General features: G+C 39.6%; 1 protein-coding gene across 1 annotated transcript in view; it reads right to left on the reverse strand.

Moving 5' to 3' along the window:
- mthfd1l (methylenetetrahydrofolate dehydrogenase (NADP+ dependent) 1 like) overlaps positions 1-15,779 on the reverse strand; it is a 52,660-nt gene that overhangs the window by 28,458 nt on the left and 8,423 nt on the right. Inside the window, exons 10-19 of the mRNA XM_073856033.1 lie at positions 15,618-15,715; positions 15,318-15,491; positions 13,674-13,810; positions 13,487-13,533; positions 11,437-11,544; positions 10,876-10,950; positions 10,358-10,460; positions 5,936-6,012; positions 4,861-5,001; positions 3,475-3,543 (exon numbers count right to left, since the gene is read on the reverse strand). Coding sequence (XP_073712134.1) covers positions 3,475-3,543; positions 4,861-5,001; positions 5,936-6,012; positions 10,358-10,460; positions 10,876-10,950; positions 11,437-11,544; positions 13,487-13,533; positions 13,674-13,810; positions 15,318-15,491; positions 15,618-15,715 — 1,029 coding nt within the window. The remainder of the gene's footprint in view (positions 1-3,474; positions 3,544-4,860; positions 5,002-5,935; positions 6,013-10,357; positions 10,461-10,875; positions 10,951-11,436; positions 11,545-13,486; positions 13,534-13,673; positions 13,811-15,317; positions 15,492-15,617; positions 15,716-15,779) is intronic.

The following is a 15,779-nucleotide window of genomic DNA, read 5'->3' on the forward strand; positions in this document are numbered from 1 at the left end:
TCCTCGATTCGATTACGTTTTCGATTCTAAGGTCACGGTTTGATTTGATTCTTGATTTTACTGGGGTTTTTTGAAAACAGGTTGCTGTGCAAGACTAGACTTTTATATATAACCTTGAACCCGGGGATGCCCTGCCATGTTAGTTTTGCTGCCAGTGAAAAAATATGGTACACGCACATACCTGATAAAACGAAACTTTCTGTCAGATAAACATCTGTTAGTACTTTGCACCTTAAAAACACGCTTTATTACCGTCAGACGAGATTGTGAGACTATACTCCAATAAGTCATGTTTAAATGCTGTTTTCATAACTCTTAAGCAACTGAAATAAGTTGTAACGAATCTCAGTTCAGATGATGTTGACTCGGAGCACTCAACACTTTTTTTTCCCGCTTGCCAAGCCGACCAGACGTGACATTTTTTAATTCGAAGTTCGAGGTTGTGACTTAATTAGTTAACTTCAAATTCAAGAACCTTTCAAACTCAAGGACTAAATGTGGAGACACATTTCAAGTGAGAGCAAGGTTACATCGTGTTACCTTTTAAGATATATTGTTATAGTTCCCTTCTGAGGGAACTCGTGCTGCATCACTGCAGTGACACTTTGGGGACGCTTCCAGGGGTAATTGCGTCTGAATGCTTATATCGAATTCAACCAATGGTGACAGGGGCGTCATGCACCAATTTTTTTTAAGGGGGCACAGTGTCAACAGCTCACAGAAATTTGTGCATACACAGACATCAAACGAAATATTATAGAGCTTTCAGTCTTTTCCATGGCACTTACATTTCTACCAATCTGAAAACCCCTGCTTTCATGCAAACACCTCCAAAATAAGAGTGATGACTAACTTTAATATCAAATACTATTCAATCGGAATAATGACCCATTTGCATCATATTTACATCTGAAACGGCATGTTTTATTTAAGTCTTAGTGGCTTCTTTAATTGTGTCATTAATGCATTTTGCACAACAACTGCATTATCATATACAATTAATGTAATTTTAAATCCATAAAGTATATAAACAACGAAAATGACATAAGCTATAGCCACGTGATTGATTTTAATGTTCAATAATGATTTTAAAAATATATGTTTAGATAAAATTATTAGAGGAACGGATTTTTGCATAAAATTTTACCTCATGTGAGCATGTGAGATTCCGCGCCCGCGTGAACTCTGGCAAACTTTGGCGTTGTGCCAAGAAGATGAATCTCTACTAATATAACGTTGAGACGGTCACATTTAAAACCATACATTTTCTACACAGAGGAGGTTAACTGCACATTACCGTACTGGGGTTTGGAAATGTTGTGAGCGTTTCTAACACGTTTTAATTCCTCAGATAGCCAAATGCAGCAGCAAGCCAGCAACAGCAGAGAGCTTGTGAGTGCGCCCAGACGCTGATGACGTCTGCGACTGCGCTGACTGCAGCGCCAGCTGCCGCCAGAATAAAAGTAATGTAACATGATCAAAACGGCGAAAATCTCCGAAAAGTGACGAGGATGCAGGCACAGAATGTATAATATTGTGCATATTAAACAGATTAAAAGTCAAATAACAGATTAATGGACGCTTATTTGATTTTGAGGTTGGATGCCAAATCCATTGGCTCAAAAAAACCAAGGGGGCAGGTGCCCCCTCAGTTTGAATGGGCATGACGCCTCTGAATGGTGAGGCTTAATGACAAAGACAGGGTGATGAAGGAGCCAGGAAGTATATCGCTATCTGAAATATTGCCAAAGATGCAGGGATGCACAAAGTATGGCAAGGGAGACGCAGCGTCTCGTTCCCTTCTCAGGGAACAACAGTTACATACATAACCTGAGACATTTTCATGTGTCAAACACAACTATGCATTTTGGTATGAATCAACATTCACATACAGAATATATAAGCATTTAAAGTGAACAGTTTAGCACGTGTGCTTAAAAAGTCTAGAATTTTTATGATATTATCCTACACTACACAGGGAATAATATAGATTTTTTCCATAAAACTTCTTGCATAAAATAGATTTAAGCATTTTCAATGACTTGTATCTATGTATGTATATTTTCAAAAACTTCCCAGGGCCTTGAATTTTTTCCCCCAGATTCACAAACTTTCAAGGATTTCAAGGACCCGTGGAAACCATGTTCATTCCAATCAACAGACACTTAGAACAGAACTTAGATTTTGATTCATCTTCAAACTCATTTTATCAATGCATCACATAAGAATGAAACTGCTCATGTTCATAGCTGGTGTCAACAGCTGTGTGTGAATGGAAATTTAGGGTATTTGGTTTTCCAATGAACTTCCCTCTGGAAAATCTTTGCGTAAGAAAACTATCATATCAATAGATGCCACCAGACTGGACTGGACACCTTTGACCTTATGTGTGTGGAAAACAGGAGAAATGTGACATGACAAATCCAGGACAGTTAGAAAACAGGAAAAACTTAGTGAGACCACCAGGCAGTAGCAAGGGGTGGTTATGTTTGTTTAAAAGGCAAAATTTATGGTTTAATTTTTGGGCTGATAATCTGGTGTTACGTGTAGACTTGTCTTTCAGTATTTTTATTAAAATAAATTTTAACATTTCTTTGGTATATGGGGCTGGAGCCCAAACATATAATTGTGTCTCAGTCCCCATAAATTCTAGTGGTGGAGTTGTGTGAATGTATATTACTCACTAGTAATTGCATATTCAAACTATAGTAAACTATGTACATAAACAAATTCATTTAACCTCACTTCACTAAACGTACCGCATCCAACCAACACTACCCTCTCAAATAGAAAATCTTTTGTCTAATGTAAATCAAATATGCGTAAACATGCAAGTCCTTTTGTCAAATCATTTACACTTTCTCACTCGAACACACACACAAAACCCAATCCCATCAGGAATAATATATCACCATGCACAAAGAATATTCCCACAACCCCTTGCTGCCTGTTCTGTCCTGATAGGATTCCTCCTCGCAAAAGAAACAGGAAACCAGGCAGGAAAAGTTCCACAAAGCAATTCTGCAGCCACTCTCTAAAAACATACGCATCGCTCCCGATTCATGCACACATGTACACGCCAAACATCACTCAAGTCATTAGCATGTTTTAAAAGCCATAAAGATGAAAAGCATTCCAACAATCAGGCTTTTCACCACTGCCTATTTCTCATTTCCAGTTTCTCGTGGTGTTCAGGGTGTGATAGTCGGAGAGCGAGACACACACCCACTGGGCCAAAACCAAAACCAGATGTATTCATGTTGACGTGTGAGTTTTCTGTTTCATGGCTTAACATTCTACAGCTTCAACAACGCTGAGAGTATCAAGTTTGGGAGTCTCTATCAAGATATGAGCGCTGAGCGTGTGGTTATGCGTGTGTGTGTATGCGTGTGAAAGAATGTTAAAAAAAAATAGTGAGCGACTGAGTAAAATATACTAAGAGCAAGAGATGCATGAATCGGGAAAGGGTCTCACCTCTACTGTCTGCATCAGTGTGGGTTTAATAGCATCTTTCATGAGGACTGCCAGAGCCCCGGTTACACCCTGAATGAGAGAGAAAAAAATGTCAAAATGTATGTTGAAATCATCAAATAACTCTATTAACAGTTACGGTACAGACAGCTCTGCTTAAAATACATTAGGCACACAATATGCTACATAATTTACTCAGATGGTTATCTAAATGACTGGTCTAAAGCAAGTCCTGTAAAACTAGGGTGGTCAAGAGTTAAATCAGATATAGGACTCAGGACTGCTCACGACATTTAGGCATCTGGGAGATGCTTTTATCCAAACGAACTTTCAGTAAATGAAAAGCTTAAATGTCACTTGTATGCATGTTCTCTGGGAACTGAGCCCATGACCTTTGCGCTGCTAACCCAATGCTCTACCCCATGAGCTACAGGAACTACAAATGTTCAAACAGTTGGACAGAAAAGCAACTTCTTTAAAAAGATTTAAAGCAGATCATCCTCATTGTAAAGTTGCCTCTCTTAAAAAAGTATTTTTTTCTTCTCTCAAGACATCCCAGATGTATGTGACCTCCTTTCATCAGTTAAACACAAACTAATTATTTTTTATTAAAATTCCATCATGTTATCTTCCTTTATGGGAGCCAACATGGTGAAGCTCCAAAAGGCACACATATCCATGATTAATCCAAATAACTCCAGTGAGTGAATATTAGAGGTTGACCGATAGGTTGGCTTGTAAATGCTGATTAATCGACAGACAGTTTAAAAATTAATACAAAAAAAAGTGAAATAGTGCTGAAATTTATAAAAAAAATAAAACAGTACAGTATAGGGAAAACATGGAAGTGTTTGGTGGCTTCTAAATTCATCCCTGTTTGGATCCTAAGGAATGAATGGGGCTAGGCTAAATGCTAACACAGTCACGACAAGCTGTACAAAGATTAAGTGCATGCATTGAAAAAAGATAGGGATGTATTCATTAGTCTAAGCTGAGGTAAGAACATAGTAAAATATTGAAAAACTGTGGTGTTTTCCTTTAATTAATCCCCATTAAAGGTGCAATGTAGGACTTTTAGCGACAGCGGTGACACTGTGAATTGCAACCAATGTCTCAGTCCACAGCTCACCCCTCCTTTCGAAACACATAGTGAAGTTAAGGAAGCAGCCACATAAACACGTCATTGCCTGAGACAAAGTAACAAAACAAAAACGCGCTCTGTAGAACCGTTCGTCTGTTTAGGGCTACTGCAGAAACTTGCTGGTGCGAAATGGCAACTTCCATGTAAGGGGACCCGCGGGATATATGCAACATTAATGTTAAAACAAAAATGAATCAATCCCAGATGTTTGGTAAACAATTGGTTGGCTACATCCCTAACACACTCACCAGGTCATCTGCAGTGATCGGCTGTCCGTTTCTGCTGCTGCCCACGACCATACGTCCCAACCTGGCCCTCATGTCAGCCAGGCCATCGGTCAGAGCCAGGATAGCCATGATCTCACTGGCCACGGCTATATCAAACTGGGTCTGTAAGAAAAAACACAAGAAGAAGTTACATACTTACCCATCACACAATGCTAATAATTTAGGTGATTTCCATTAAAATGACTCAGACAGTGATTCGTAAGACACTCCCACACCCATCTGCCAGCACTGGTTCCTTATTGTACTGTACAGTATGTGCACAAACTGTTCCCATGTGTCCATATCAACTCCAGCTGGAACTGTCCTGGTTTAACTCTCAGCTAATAAATATTTCTATAATAAAACAGCTGGGAGCAAATGACTGGAGGCCAGATGCCCTATCAAGAGAAATGATGGGCCGTTTAATAGACATCACTTGTGTCATTGACACCTGCCATATAGCTGCACGTACAGGACCCTAATTGTCAAGTTTAAAAGACTATGCATATTAAACTCTTTAAATGTATTTAAATAATGTGAAAATGCATCATGTCTGTATATGTTCTGTATATTTGATGCAAAAAGGTGCAATAAGTTGCTTGACTTAAAAAGTTTTCCATTTCAAACACAAAACTTCACAATGTGTGCATGTATGTTAAACTGAATACTCCCCGAGAACAAACCTGCTGTGCCGTAGTGCACGTTTCAGTGGTTTTGGTACAGTGGGGAAGGGGTTTGGGGTGAATGTAAGCACATGCTTGGCTAGCTCACGAGGACTGCTATGCAAGCAATACCGCTTTTTTCTCCCCTTCTGGAAACATTTGCTTTTACTTAGCCTGTTTCCCATTGAGGTGCATGCCGTTATCTGCCTGATTTGGTTTAGGAGTCATTATTTCTGACAGCTGTTGACATACTGCAGTACTTAACAGATTCCAGTTAAAGAAATATATACAAAGGTATAGAGGATATAGAGGAACAAATAATGATTGAGAAAACTGCATTAAAGATCACAATCGAAAATGCTGCTTAACTATATTCAAAGTTTAAAAGGACGTACCTGGCGGGCATGGCCTTTTTCAGTGTTGGCCTGGCCAATGGTGATCTTTCGCAGAAATCGGTCATTGGTATCAACAACTATGAGAAACAAACAAAACAAAAAGTTAGGAATGCCTGCAACGTAAATCCCCAAAATATTTACGTGCCTCAGGCAAAGTCTCTCGTCTATCTACAATAACTTTAAAATCTGCTACAACTAAAACATTTCACTTCTTCAAATCGTTCCCTGAAGAGTTTTCTTGATAAATTCAACATTTGACCAGGCTGCAATAACATTGCATTGGTTAACTCGCACTATCAGCTCAAACATAGCGGCGGTGTTTGAAAACAAAGCCTGGGGAGAATCCCTAACATGAGGGATTTCAGCTGGACGCCAAGTGTTGCAAGCTGGATAGCTCTTGCAGATCTCGCAGTTACTGCTGAGGAGATGTATGAGGCAATCTAATGAATCTCACCAAACCAAATGACCTAAGAGACCCAGAGCGCTTTAGGCCAAGGGAAACCATAACCTCACAATAATCATGCATTCCACAAAGACCTTGTGCAAGTAAAATGTGGGAGGGGGCATTGAGAGATAAACATATAAACTCCCGAAGGGCCGAGAAGTTAGAGAAAGAATTTAGACCCTCCTGTATTTCTTATAAAAACACAGAACAATTATGCTCAGAAGTAGGGCTCGGATAAACGATTTTTTTTTTTTACGATTAATCTAGCGATTATTTTTCCATTGCATCGATTAATCTAACAATTTATTTTTCCAGGCCGATTCAATTGGTTACAAACATTCATCAAAATATCTGCCTTCGTGGTTCATCAGATCAAAGAAATTTATAAGGGTTTGTAACTACATGACAGTGAGTGAATGATGACAGAATTTTCATTTTTGGGTGCACTATCCCTTTAAGAGGGTTTTGCATCTGATCATCTTTGCATCTTGTTTCAAGCATGTCAGTGGTTTAGTTCACATTCTTGCTTGCTGTCTCACATTTCCCTCATGTATTTTTTTTATTAGTTCATATCTGCAAGCTACAGTGTAACAAACACTATCAATTTAACCTTTGCCTTGAATTGTAAAAAAAAATGAAATCTTGCCATCTTTTTGAGATGTCACAAATTTAAAAGCCATGCATTTTAAAAACAAAACAACAATTTAGTTTTCAAATGAAAAAAAAACATATTGGCTGTGTCCCAATTCAAAGACTGCGAACTTCTAAGGATGTATTTTAAGACCGATTGCATCACAGCAGCGCGACTTAAGGCTAGTAAGGTCGTCCCAATTCAAAGGATGCTTAGAATGAAGCCTCAAAATGCGTCCTCATTTCTTTGCACTGTTAAGGATAGAACCAATGGATCCTTAACAGCCGAGGACATCCCAATAGTCATTGCGCGTCAGTAACGGCTGAATATAATGGGTGGATAATCTAAAATAAACAATTAAAACCTTTCTTAAATAAAAAAAGTGTATTTATCAGAAAACATTTTTCTTGTCACTGTTTTAGTATTTTAAGTTATATTTTGTGTTAATATTATTCTTTTTATGTTGCGTATATTTCTAAGGTTGATTAATTTGATATACTGGTGAATAGTTTAATCTACATCAACGTGTCATATTTTCTAAAATAAATTAATAAGTCAGAAACGTCTCCGCTGTGTCCTGCTGACAGGCGCGGTGGGCGAGTGCAGCAGGTGACGCCAATTATGGGTCCTCCGAAGGTTAGACCGTCTTAGCCTGGGTGCCAGACGATCTTAGCCCCGCCCACAACATTTTGAGAACGGGAAGATCGGTCTCCGTTGAGGAGCTACTATGCTAGACCCAAAGCTGGTCGAACCAATCAAATTGTCAGGGTGGGCTTTATACGATGATGGACAGATGATCAACAGTAACGTAATGAACCACATCACCAAAGAGCGCGTGTGTTGAATCTGTTTACAACGAAATGGCTGCCGCTGTAGAATTCAGATGTGTGGATTCTGACATTGAGTCTGTTCTAAAAGATAACGACAGAGCATTGATTTTAAAAGAGGAACAGAGAAACGTGAGCAAGACATTTGTTGATGTTTTTGCCGTCCTTCCTACGGGATTCGGCAAAAGTTGGTCGCAACTGAAATTGGTATCATGGCGATGCAACCCGGCGTGCATGACGAGATGGATATAATTAGCGGCCGTTGCCAGCTTCTTTTCGGAAGCCCGGAATTGTGGTTGCTGAATAAGTGGAGGGACGTGCTAGGCTCCAATACTTTCAAGCCAACGTAATGGGTATCGTCGTGGATGAAGTTCACCTAACGTACAAATGGTAAGAGATAGTCTTACTGTATGACTTAGTAAATACTTAATGTTGTGATACAAAATGTTGTAAACATAGTAGGTGTTGATGTACGTTCGCTAACTCAGACTTAGTATAATCACAATGATGTTAGTGTCATTGTAGCGAAGTAACTAGCAGTTCGGTCAGGCTGCGAAAGACGTAATTTCAACATACGTCACACACTCCGTTGCTCTGATTGGTCGTAGGTGTATCCAATTGAGTGCAGAGGCATTTTTCGATTGAGACACGCCTCATAATTATAGCTCAATGGAGCGGTATCAGACTCATATTCTGACTAGAATTGAGTATGACAATGTCAGGCTAAGACCGTCTTATTTCAGTTCTCTTTGCGAACTTCTGAGGCTTCCACCTAGAAAGACCAAGTGCTCACCTTTTAAGGTCTCATGTTTATAAGGTTGCAGTCCTGGAATTGGGACACAGCTATAGGCATAGCTATTTTTTTGTCTATAAAAATAACATCAAACTTTTCAAGGGATAGATCAACCACAATGTAAATCCTTTAATTATTCACCCACCCTTATGTTGTTACAAACCTGTAAAAATGTATTTGTTCTGCTGAACACAATGAAAGATATTTTGAGCAATCAAAATAGTTTTGGAGCACCACTGACTTCCATAGTATTATTTTCTTTCTACTATGGAAGTCAATGGGGCGCCTGTTTCCTGTTTGATTACAAATATCTCCCTTTGTGTTCAGCAGAACAAAAAAATGTATACAGGTTTGTAGCAACTTGAGGGTGAACGATCCTTTTAAGCATACACATTTAGATTAAATAGCTTTTAACCCCTTAGCATTCCTAAAAAGGCTAAAAAATGCCTAAAAAGGTCACTAATTGTACCTGTTGTGTTGATTGTATCTTAAAAGGGTTTAATCATTCGAATCACAAGCTTTCCAAAGATATGTGACATGTTTAGTATTTTTGTTTTTGAGTTGTCAGTTGTCATAAGGTTTACTGTCAAATAATCCAGTGTTCAGCCCACAGTTCATTGTAACTTTAGTTCACAAAAAGACTCAACATTTCTGAATGATAGTGTGGTGTACATCATTAATCTTAAAATCCATTAATAAGTATGAAACATGCTGACCATCATTCACAGTAATACCTTCCAAAAACAGACCATGGGACACCCTAATGGTTTAAACATTAGACTTTATGAATGTTACAGTGAAGATCTTCAGATGTTTCCTCGGGCAGAAATATACAAACATGCACTCTCCCTCGCAGCAGGAGAAAGATGTAAAGCTGGTCATAATCGTCCAGGCCCCTCATCTTAGCGTGCACTCTTGAACCAACTGAGTAAATATACAATCACTCACTGCAGTCCTATCTCCCTAACGTCCAACTCTGGACTAAAAGCAGCAGATGTTCCCATGTGGCCACGAGTAAAACGGGAGACGCCCAATCCAGCTGAATGTGCAGCTCTCGGGCGGGAGAGCGTCATAATGAAACGCAGAAGGTCTACGGTTGGTATCCTTTGCAGGGTTGACAGTTTGAGAGTTGTTAATGTGTGTGTTCAAGAGGGACTAGTTCTCAAAAATTGCCCTTGGGTGGTTTATTTCGTTATATGGACGGACACATGATTTATGTCATGCCTAGTTTAAGCCGGAGTCCCGTTGGCCAACTTGAAACAGGATTTTGTGATGGATATCACATGCAAATTTTGCCATATTTTGTGTGAGGTCTGTCACACTCAGGGCTTAAAAATGAAGATGGGTGACAAACTGATGTAGTAATTAAATAAAATAAGCCTTTGATAATCACTGACTATAATTGAAAAATGTGCTAGTGAGCTGTCAGCTTTCTGCAACATTTACCGCACATAATTTAATACTTTAAAATGGCATTTTAACTTATGACAGAGTTTGAGTACAGTAGAAAAGGCTCTCAGTGCTATGAAGTAAATTTGTAAAACATCTCTGTGGCAACATGGAGTCCCAAAACAGCATGCTACGCATCTTTGTATGCTCAGCTTTCTTTTTCCAAGTATTGTGGAACAGGGTAAATATGATCCCTCTTAGCAATAACCCATCAAGCATGGAAGAAGCGGGGAAAAAAACACATACAGAATAGCAGAGTAATCCACATGCACCTTACCTCTCTGCCATGTGACCTTTTCAGGGTCAAGGTCAAGACGGACAAATGAGTTGACCTCTTGTGATGTCAGGGCGTCAGGGTCAGATTTATTTATTCCAAGACGCTGAAAACAAGAGTAAGATGCCAAACATGAGTACATTTATTACGCCCTAAACGTTCCCAAAATTTAATTTTTATAACTACAGTTTCATAACTTCATTTTGGCCTCGATTTGGATAATAATCTGTATATAAACATCCATCCAACAAAGCACTTGACTAGTTTACTTTACCAGAGACAAAAACATTTTTGTGAACTTGTTGCAAATTATTTCATCATTACAAGAAAAGATAGTTTCTCAGTAGCTTCACGAGGACCCCTTATGGTAATTTGATGTATTGCATCATGCATGTACAAACTGGTGTGGGGGGTAATTTATTAAATAACTGATGCAATCCAAAACTGAAGTGATCAAGAAAGTGGTTTTTAAAACAATGAATAAAAGGTCAGAGGTGCAGAGACAGGTTAGATAGACTTACCTGTAAACGAGACAGCTGTATAGGAGAGAAGTGTCTCACACCATTAACAGATGGCACTAGTCTGTTGTACAGGGCCTATGGTGAAAAACAACAGCTGAAGTGTTACAGTCTTAAACACTGTGGTAGTTCACATCAAAATGCTGTGTTAAATGTGTGTTCCATCGTTGGTCGATGGTGTAGTGAGTGGTGCTCTAAAAATTTTCGGCCACCCGGGTTCGAATCCCGGCTTGAGGTCCTTTGCTGATCCCATAACCCACTCTCCACCCTGTACTTTACTATCATCTTCTATCATGTCTATCTAATAAAGGCAAAAGTAGCCAAAAAAGTGCTTGATAGATCTTATTGACCAACATTTTTTGGCCATTTTTGCCTTTATTTGATACGTAAGAAAGACAGGCAAGTACAGGGTAAAAGAGGAGTACGTGGATCAACAATTAATTCAAATTTAAGGCTTTAACCTAAATGATTTATCCTTTAAACCTAAAACAACAAAAGTGCTCAACTGTTCAAGTGTAACTACTGTCTTGTGAATGATCACAGAAAATCACTGCAGTGTTTTACCTTGTCTGACTGTGTGGCTTCATGGAAAATGCGAGCATCGATAGCTGCTGCAACTAGATTGTTGGCTGCAGTTATAGCGTGAATGTCACCTGTGAGGTGTAGATTAAACTGAGAGAAGGGAGACAAGTACTACAGTTTACTTTCCAAAGTTGCTGATTAAAACAGAAATCAGTCACACTCATATATTGCAAATGTTTACATTCTGACATCTTGGGATCGCAAACTTAATTCTATGTCTCAGGATTGTGAAAAACTCAACCCAAACAAAAAATGACATCTAATGCTGCGTTTACACCAACCGCGTTTGAGGCGTCAAAATCGCGTCTACCGTTTGCCGCTTGAACAGTTTGAATGCATTCTTTTTCGCGTCAAATGCTTGCTTTTTCCGCGCGTCTACATCGCTCTAGACGCGCGGAAAAAGTAAGCATTTGCGCGCGTCAGAGGCAAAATCCGCTACTTGTGGGAGGGGCAAGAGTATGCGGTTGTCTGTTTGCAAGATGGCTGATGTTATTGTGCATTTATCAAGAGTTACCGGTTTGTATTGGTCACCTTCATATAGGGGGGAAATAAACGGAGCGGGTCAATAAACGTCACGTGACTCAAAAGTGAAATGTGTATTACAACTTACCAGGTTGCCGGATGTCCTCACTGACACTCTTCTAAGCGAGGTCCTTTTTATTCCTGTCTCTATAGAAATAAGAACTTGTGTCGTATAGCTCCGGGTGACTGCTCACGGACAATATCAAGTATATGTTCCTTCATGTTGAATGAGTAACTCTGGGCGGGGCTGCCACCACAGCAGCAAGCAGGCTCCTGATTGGTTAACGCGGCACGAAAATCCACCGAAGTTCAAATTTTTCAACTCCGGCATCAGCCGCAAATTCGCGTCAAAATGCAAAATGCACAAAAAACACCATTAGCGTGTAGCGCGCGTACCGCGCCAGACGCTCTAGAAGCGCACATGGGGCGGAATTGCGTCTACCACGCCGCACCAAACACCTCATCCGCGCCGAGACCTCCTTCACATTGACTTAACATTGAAATCACTTGCGCTTGCCGTCTCTACCGCGGCTGGTGTAAACGCAGCATAAAGCCCTTTTCACACAGACATTACTGAAAATACATGAAAAATGCATCCGGGATTGTCCGGGATCGTTTGATTTTTGGTTCATTCACACTGCCAATTATTTTTCAGAATCTGTGCATGCATTCACACACATACCATGAAGATCCCGTAAAGACACATGATGCATTCAGTAGGTTTTTTCCACAGTGTCTCAAGTTTGCTAATCCATGATTTCTCTCTCGAGAAACCATGCATGTGCATTTATGCTGCTCACTACGACACGCCTATTACGGCATTGTTTCTGCTTCTTGTTTACACAGAGGGTTTTCCGTGTATCTTACTAGGTCCTCTTTCCAGCAACGATCCCAGAAGATTTACGGGATGTGTTCGCATTCACACAGAAGCTTGTCTGGCAAATTTATGGGTATTTTCTGAGACCCAAGGTCTGTGTGAATGGGGTTTACATGTTTTCATATTATTCATCATAGTCTAAGTGAGACTGTGCATGTAAACTTACTCACTGACAATATTAACTAAAAAAGGCAATATTTCCTTGCTTGTATAGATGCATACATGATTTCCCTAACATTCTTAAATCCTTTGTAATTTTGGACCCTACTATTACACAAGTCATAAAACACACATAAAAGGGCAAATGGAATACCAATACATTTTAAAATACACTACTTTAAAATACACTACTTTAAAATACAAAAAAAATTTTGTCATAAAAGTACTTTTCACAACAACTTTGGTGAGCTTTTTTGATCCACTTTAAATGATGCATTGACTTCTATACTTGTCTACAATACATAACACTTTTGACTTATCAGACTGATATTGTCTTTTTTTAATGTAAAAAATGACACACACCAATGCCTTATTTTACTAAGTCTTATGGCTCTCATCAGTGACAGAGAACTGTGGCATACTAAGGGAAAGGGCTTTGTGATAGCAGGGGACAGGATGTCTGTTGTCGCTCACCTCCTCCATAGGAATGACCTGTGCGTACCCCCCTCCCGCTGCTCCTCCTGTGGGGAGACGAAATAATAAAGCACGCTGATAAACACACAGTAACACAAACAAGACAACATGCCTGATATAACAAGACAATGTCAATCAATAACTGCAATATCAAGCTGAGGTAAAGCAAACACACAAGGATATGCACCTTTGACTCCAAAGGTCGGGCCCTGGGAAGGCTGTCGCAAACACGCAAAGGAATTCAGCTTGAGATGAGCGGAAAGGGCCTGAACCAGACCAATGGTCACTGTACTCTTGCCCTCACCCAGAGGAGTGGGAGTTATACTAAAACACAGACAACAAATACATTATAAATCACACTCCATGCACAGCAACAATGGCTCTTAAGACTGTAAAAGACGCTGTAAAAAAGGTAATTGAGGAATCAAATCAAACATGTTCCTATAGCTTTATATTAAAAGTTTATGTTTATATAAGAAAAAGTGAGTGAGCTTTATTTAAAATGACAAACAGAAAACACACACACAGAAGTCCATCTGATCCAATATATTTGATTTATTTATTATGACTCAACTTGTATACTTAAATGTTCTGATTTCTTTGTATGAATTCAATATTTGGCTTGATGGCTACATCTGGTGGAAAGTTTAGCCCCCTTACTGATAAAAGTGCTGATGTGTCATACTTATTTTCCCCGCTGTATATATATACACATTAATCTTTAATATTACATACGTTCAGTGTGCATAACATTTTAGTGTTGTTAACCTTATGGTAAGTTGCCAACCCTCATGGCAGGCATGTTGGCATAATAAAATTGCATCAGTTAATCAATTAAATAAAATTGGTTATAAACAAAAAATACAGCCAAAATGCAAAAAAAGTGGCAGCCTATTTATTTAAAAGATTTTCTGGCAACCACAGCAGCCAGTTTTTTTACTGTACATTTAAATTGCAAATTTAATTAAAGGTAGCTTGATGCTGCGCACATTGAATCTGATATAATGGAAGAGTTTCGACTACACATCTATTTATCCCTCTCCCCTTCTTTTCCTCTGATCTCACTGTTTTAGTCTCCCGACAACCCCATCAGCAACCGCCCTCTCTTTCTCTGTGTCTTTATGTGGAGCAGCTCTTTGGCACCACAGTAAAGGCATGCCACTGGCTGACAGTAATTGAGAGGGTTGTGCGGGGAGGGCAGTGCTGCTTCACAGGGTCTGTGGGCAGAACAAAGAACTGAACTAAAAGAAAGAGAGTTTGGGGAGAGGGGCACTGATAAAGCCAGGGGTCTGTGCATTCCCCACACACATGAAAGACACCCTGGGCCCCCGATCGGAGCGGACCGAGGCACGCTTCACACACACGGATGAAAGGGAGGCTCCCGGTGGGCCCGAGAGACAGTAGCAGATAAGATCCTTGGGTTCACCAATCACTCTCTCTAGGAATTTTGAGAAAGTGTACACACACATGGATAAAGCCATGAACATACACCTGAAGCCTCACTTGATTCTAAATGTACAGCTCCAGAAAGTAGCAGTATATTTTTTTCATTTCTAATAAGTCACCACTCGCTTTCATTATTCGCAAACATTTTTTAAAAAAAGCAATAAAGACTAAATCACTTAAATACAGCTAAACAGTCAACACGTCAGCTTGTGCATGACACTGCAGTTATCTGATAGTTACTATAGTTATGCACATGTTGCAAAAAGCTGGTGATGTTTGCTCTTTTTATTTTTCAATGTGGCACACAAATAATGACACATTTCACCCTTTTAAAAGTATAATGATGAAATTAAACCGCAAAGTTATGTAAAGATGCGTCACGCACCCTGCAACCAGGACGTATTTGCCATCAGGCTGATGTTGGAGGCGGTCGAGGAGGGACAGGTGGACTTTGGCTTTGGTGCTACCATAGGCCTCTAGCTCCTCTGGAAGCAACCCGATCTCCTCAGACAGCCGAGTTATGGGCTTGGGAGTTTGTGCCCTGGAGATCTCAATGTCACTGCAAAAAAAAAAAAAAAGAGGAAAATGACTAACCTGACTCTAACAGGTTTGACTTTGACATATTGGTTGTCCAAAAGCTAAAGTGACACATTTTTAAAGAAACTGATAAATGAGCTGCTCGTACCAAGGCACAGGAGACAATGGTTGAAGTTTAAGTGGTCGGAGCCTCCACGGCTGGTACTGTTGTTCCTGCATCCACCTACTGCTGCTTCTCACTACATGCTAACCAATAAAAATAACCACACAAACACACAATAAAAGCCATATATAAGTGTAACCTTCACAA

This window comes from Misgurnus anguillicaudatus, chromosome 18 (genome assembly GCF_027580225.2).
Source record: "Misgurnus anguillicaudatus chromosome 18, ASM2758022v2, whole genome shotgun sequence".
In the NCBI taxonomy this organism is placed as follows: Eukaryota; Metazoa; Chordata; class Actinopteri; order Cypriniformes; family Cobitidae; genus Misgurnus; species Misgurnus anguillicaudatus.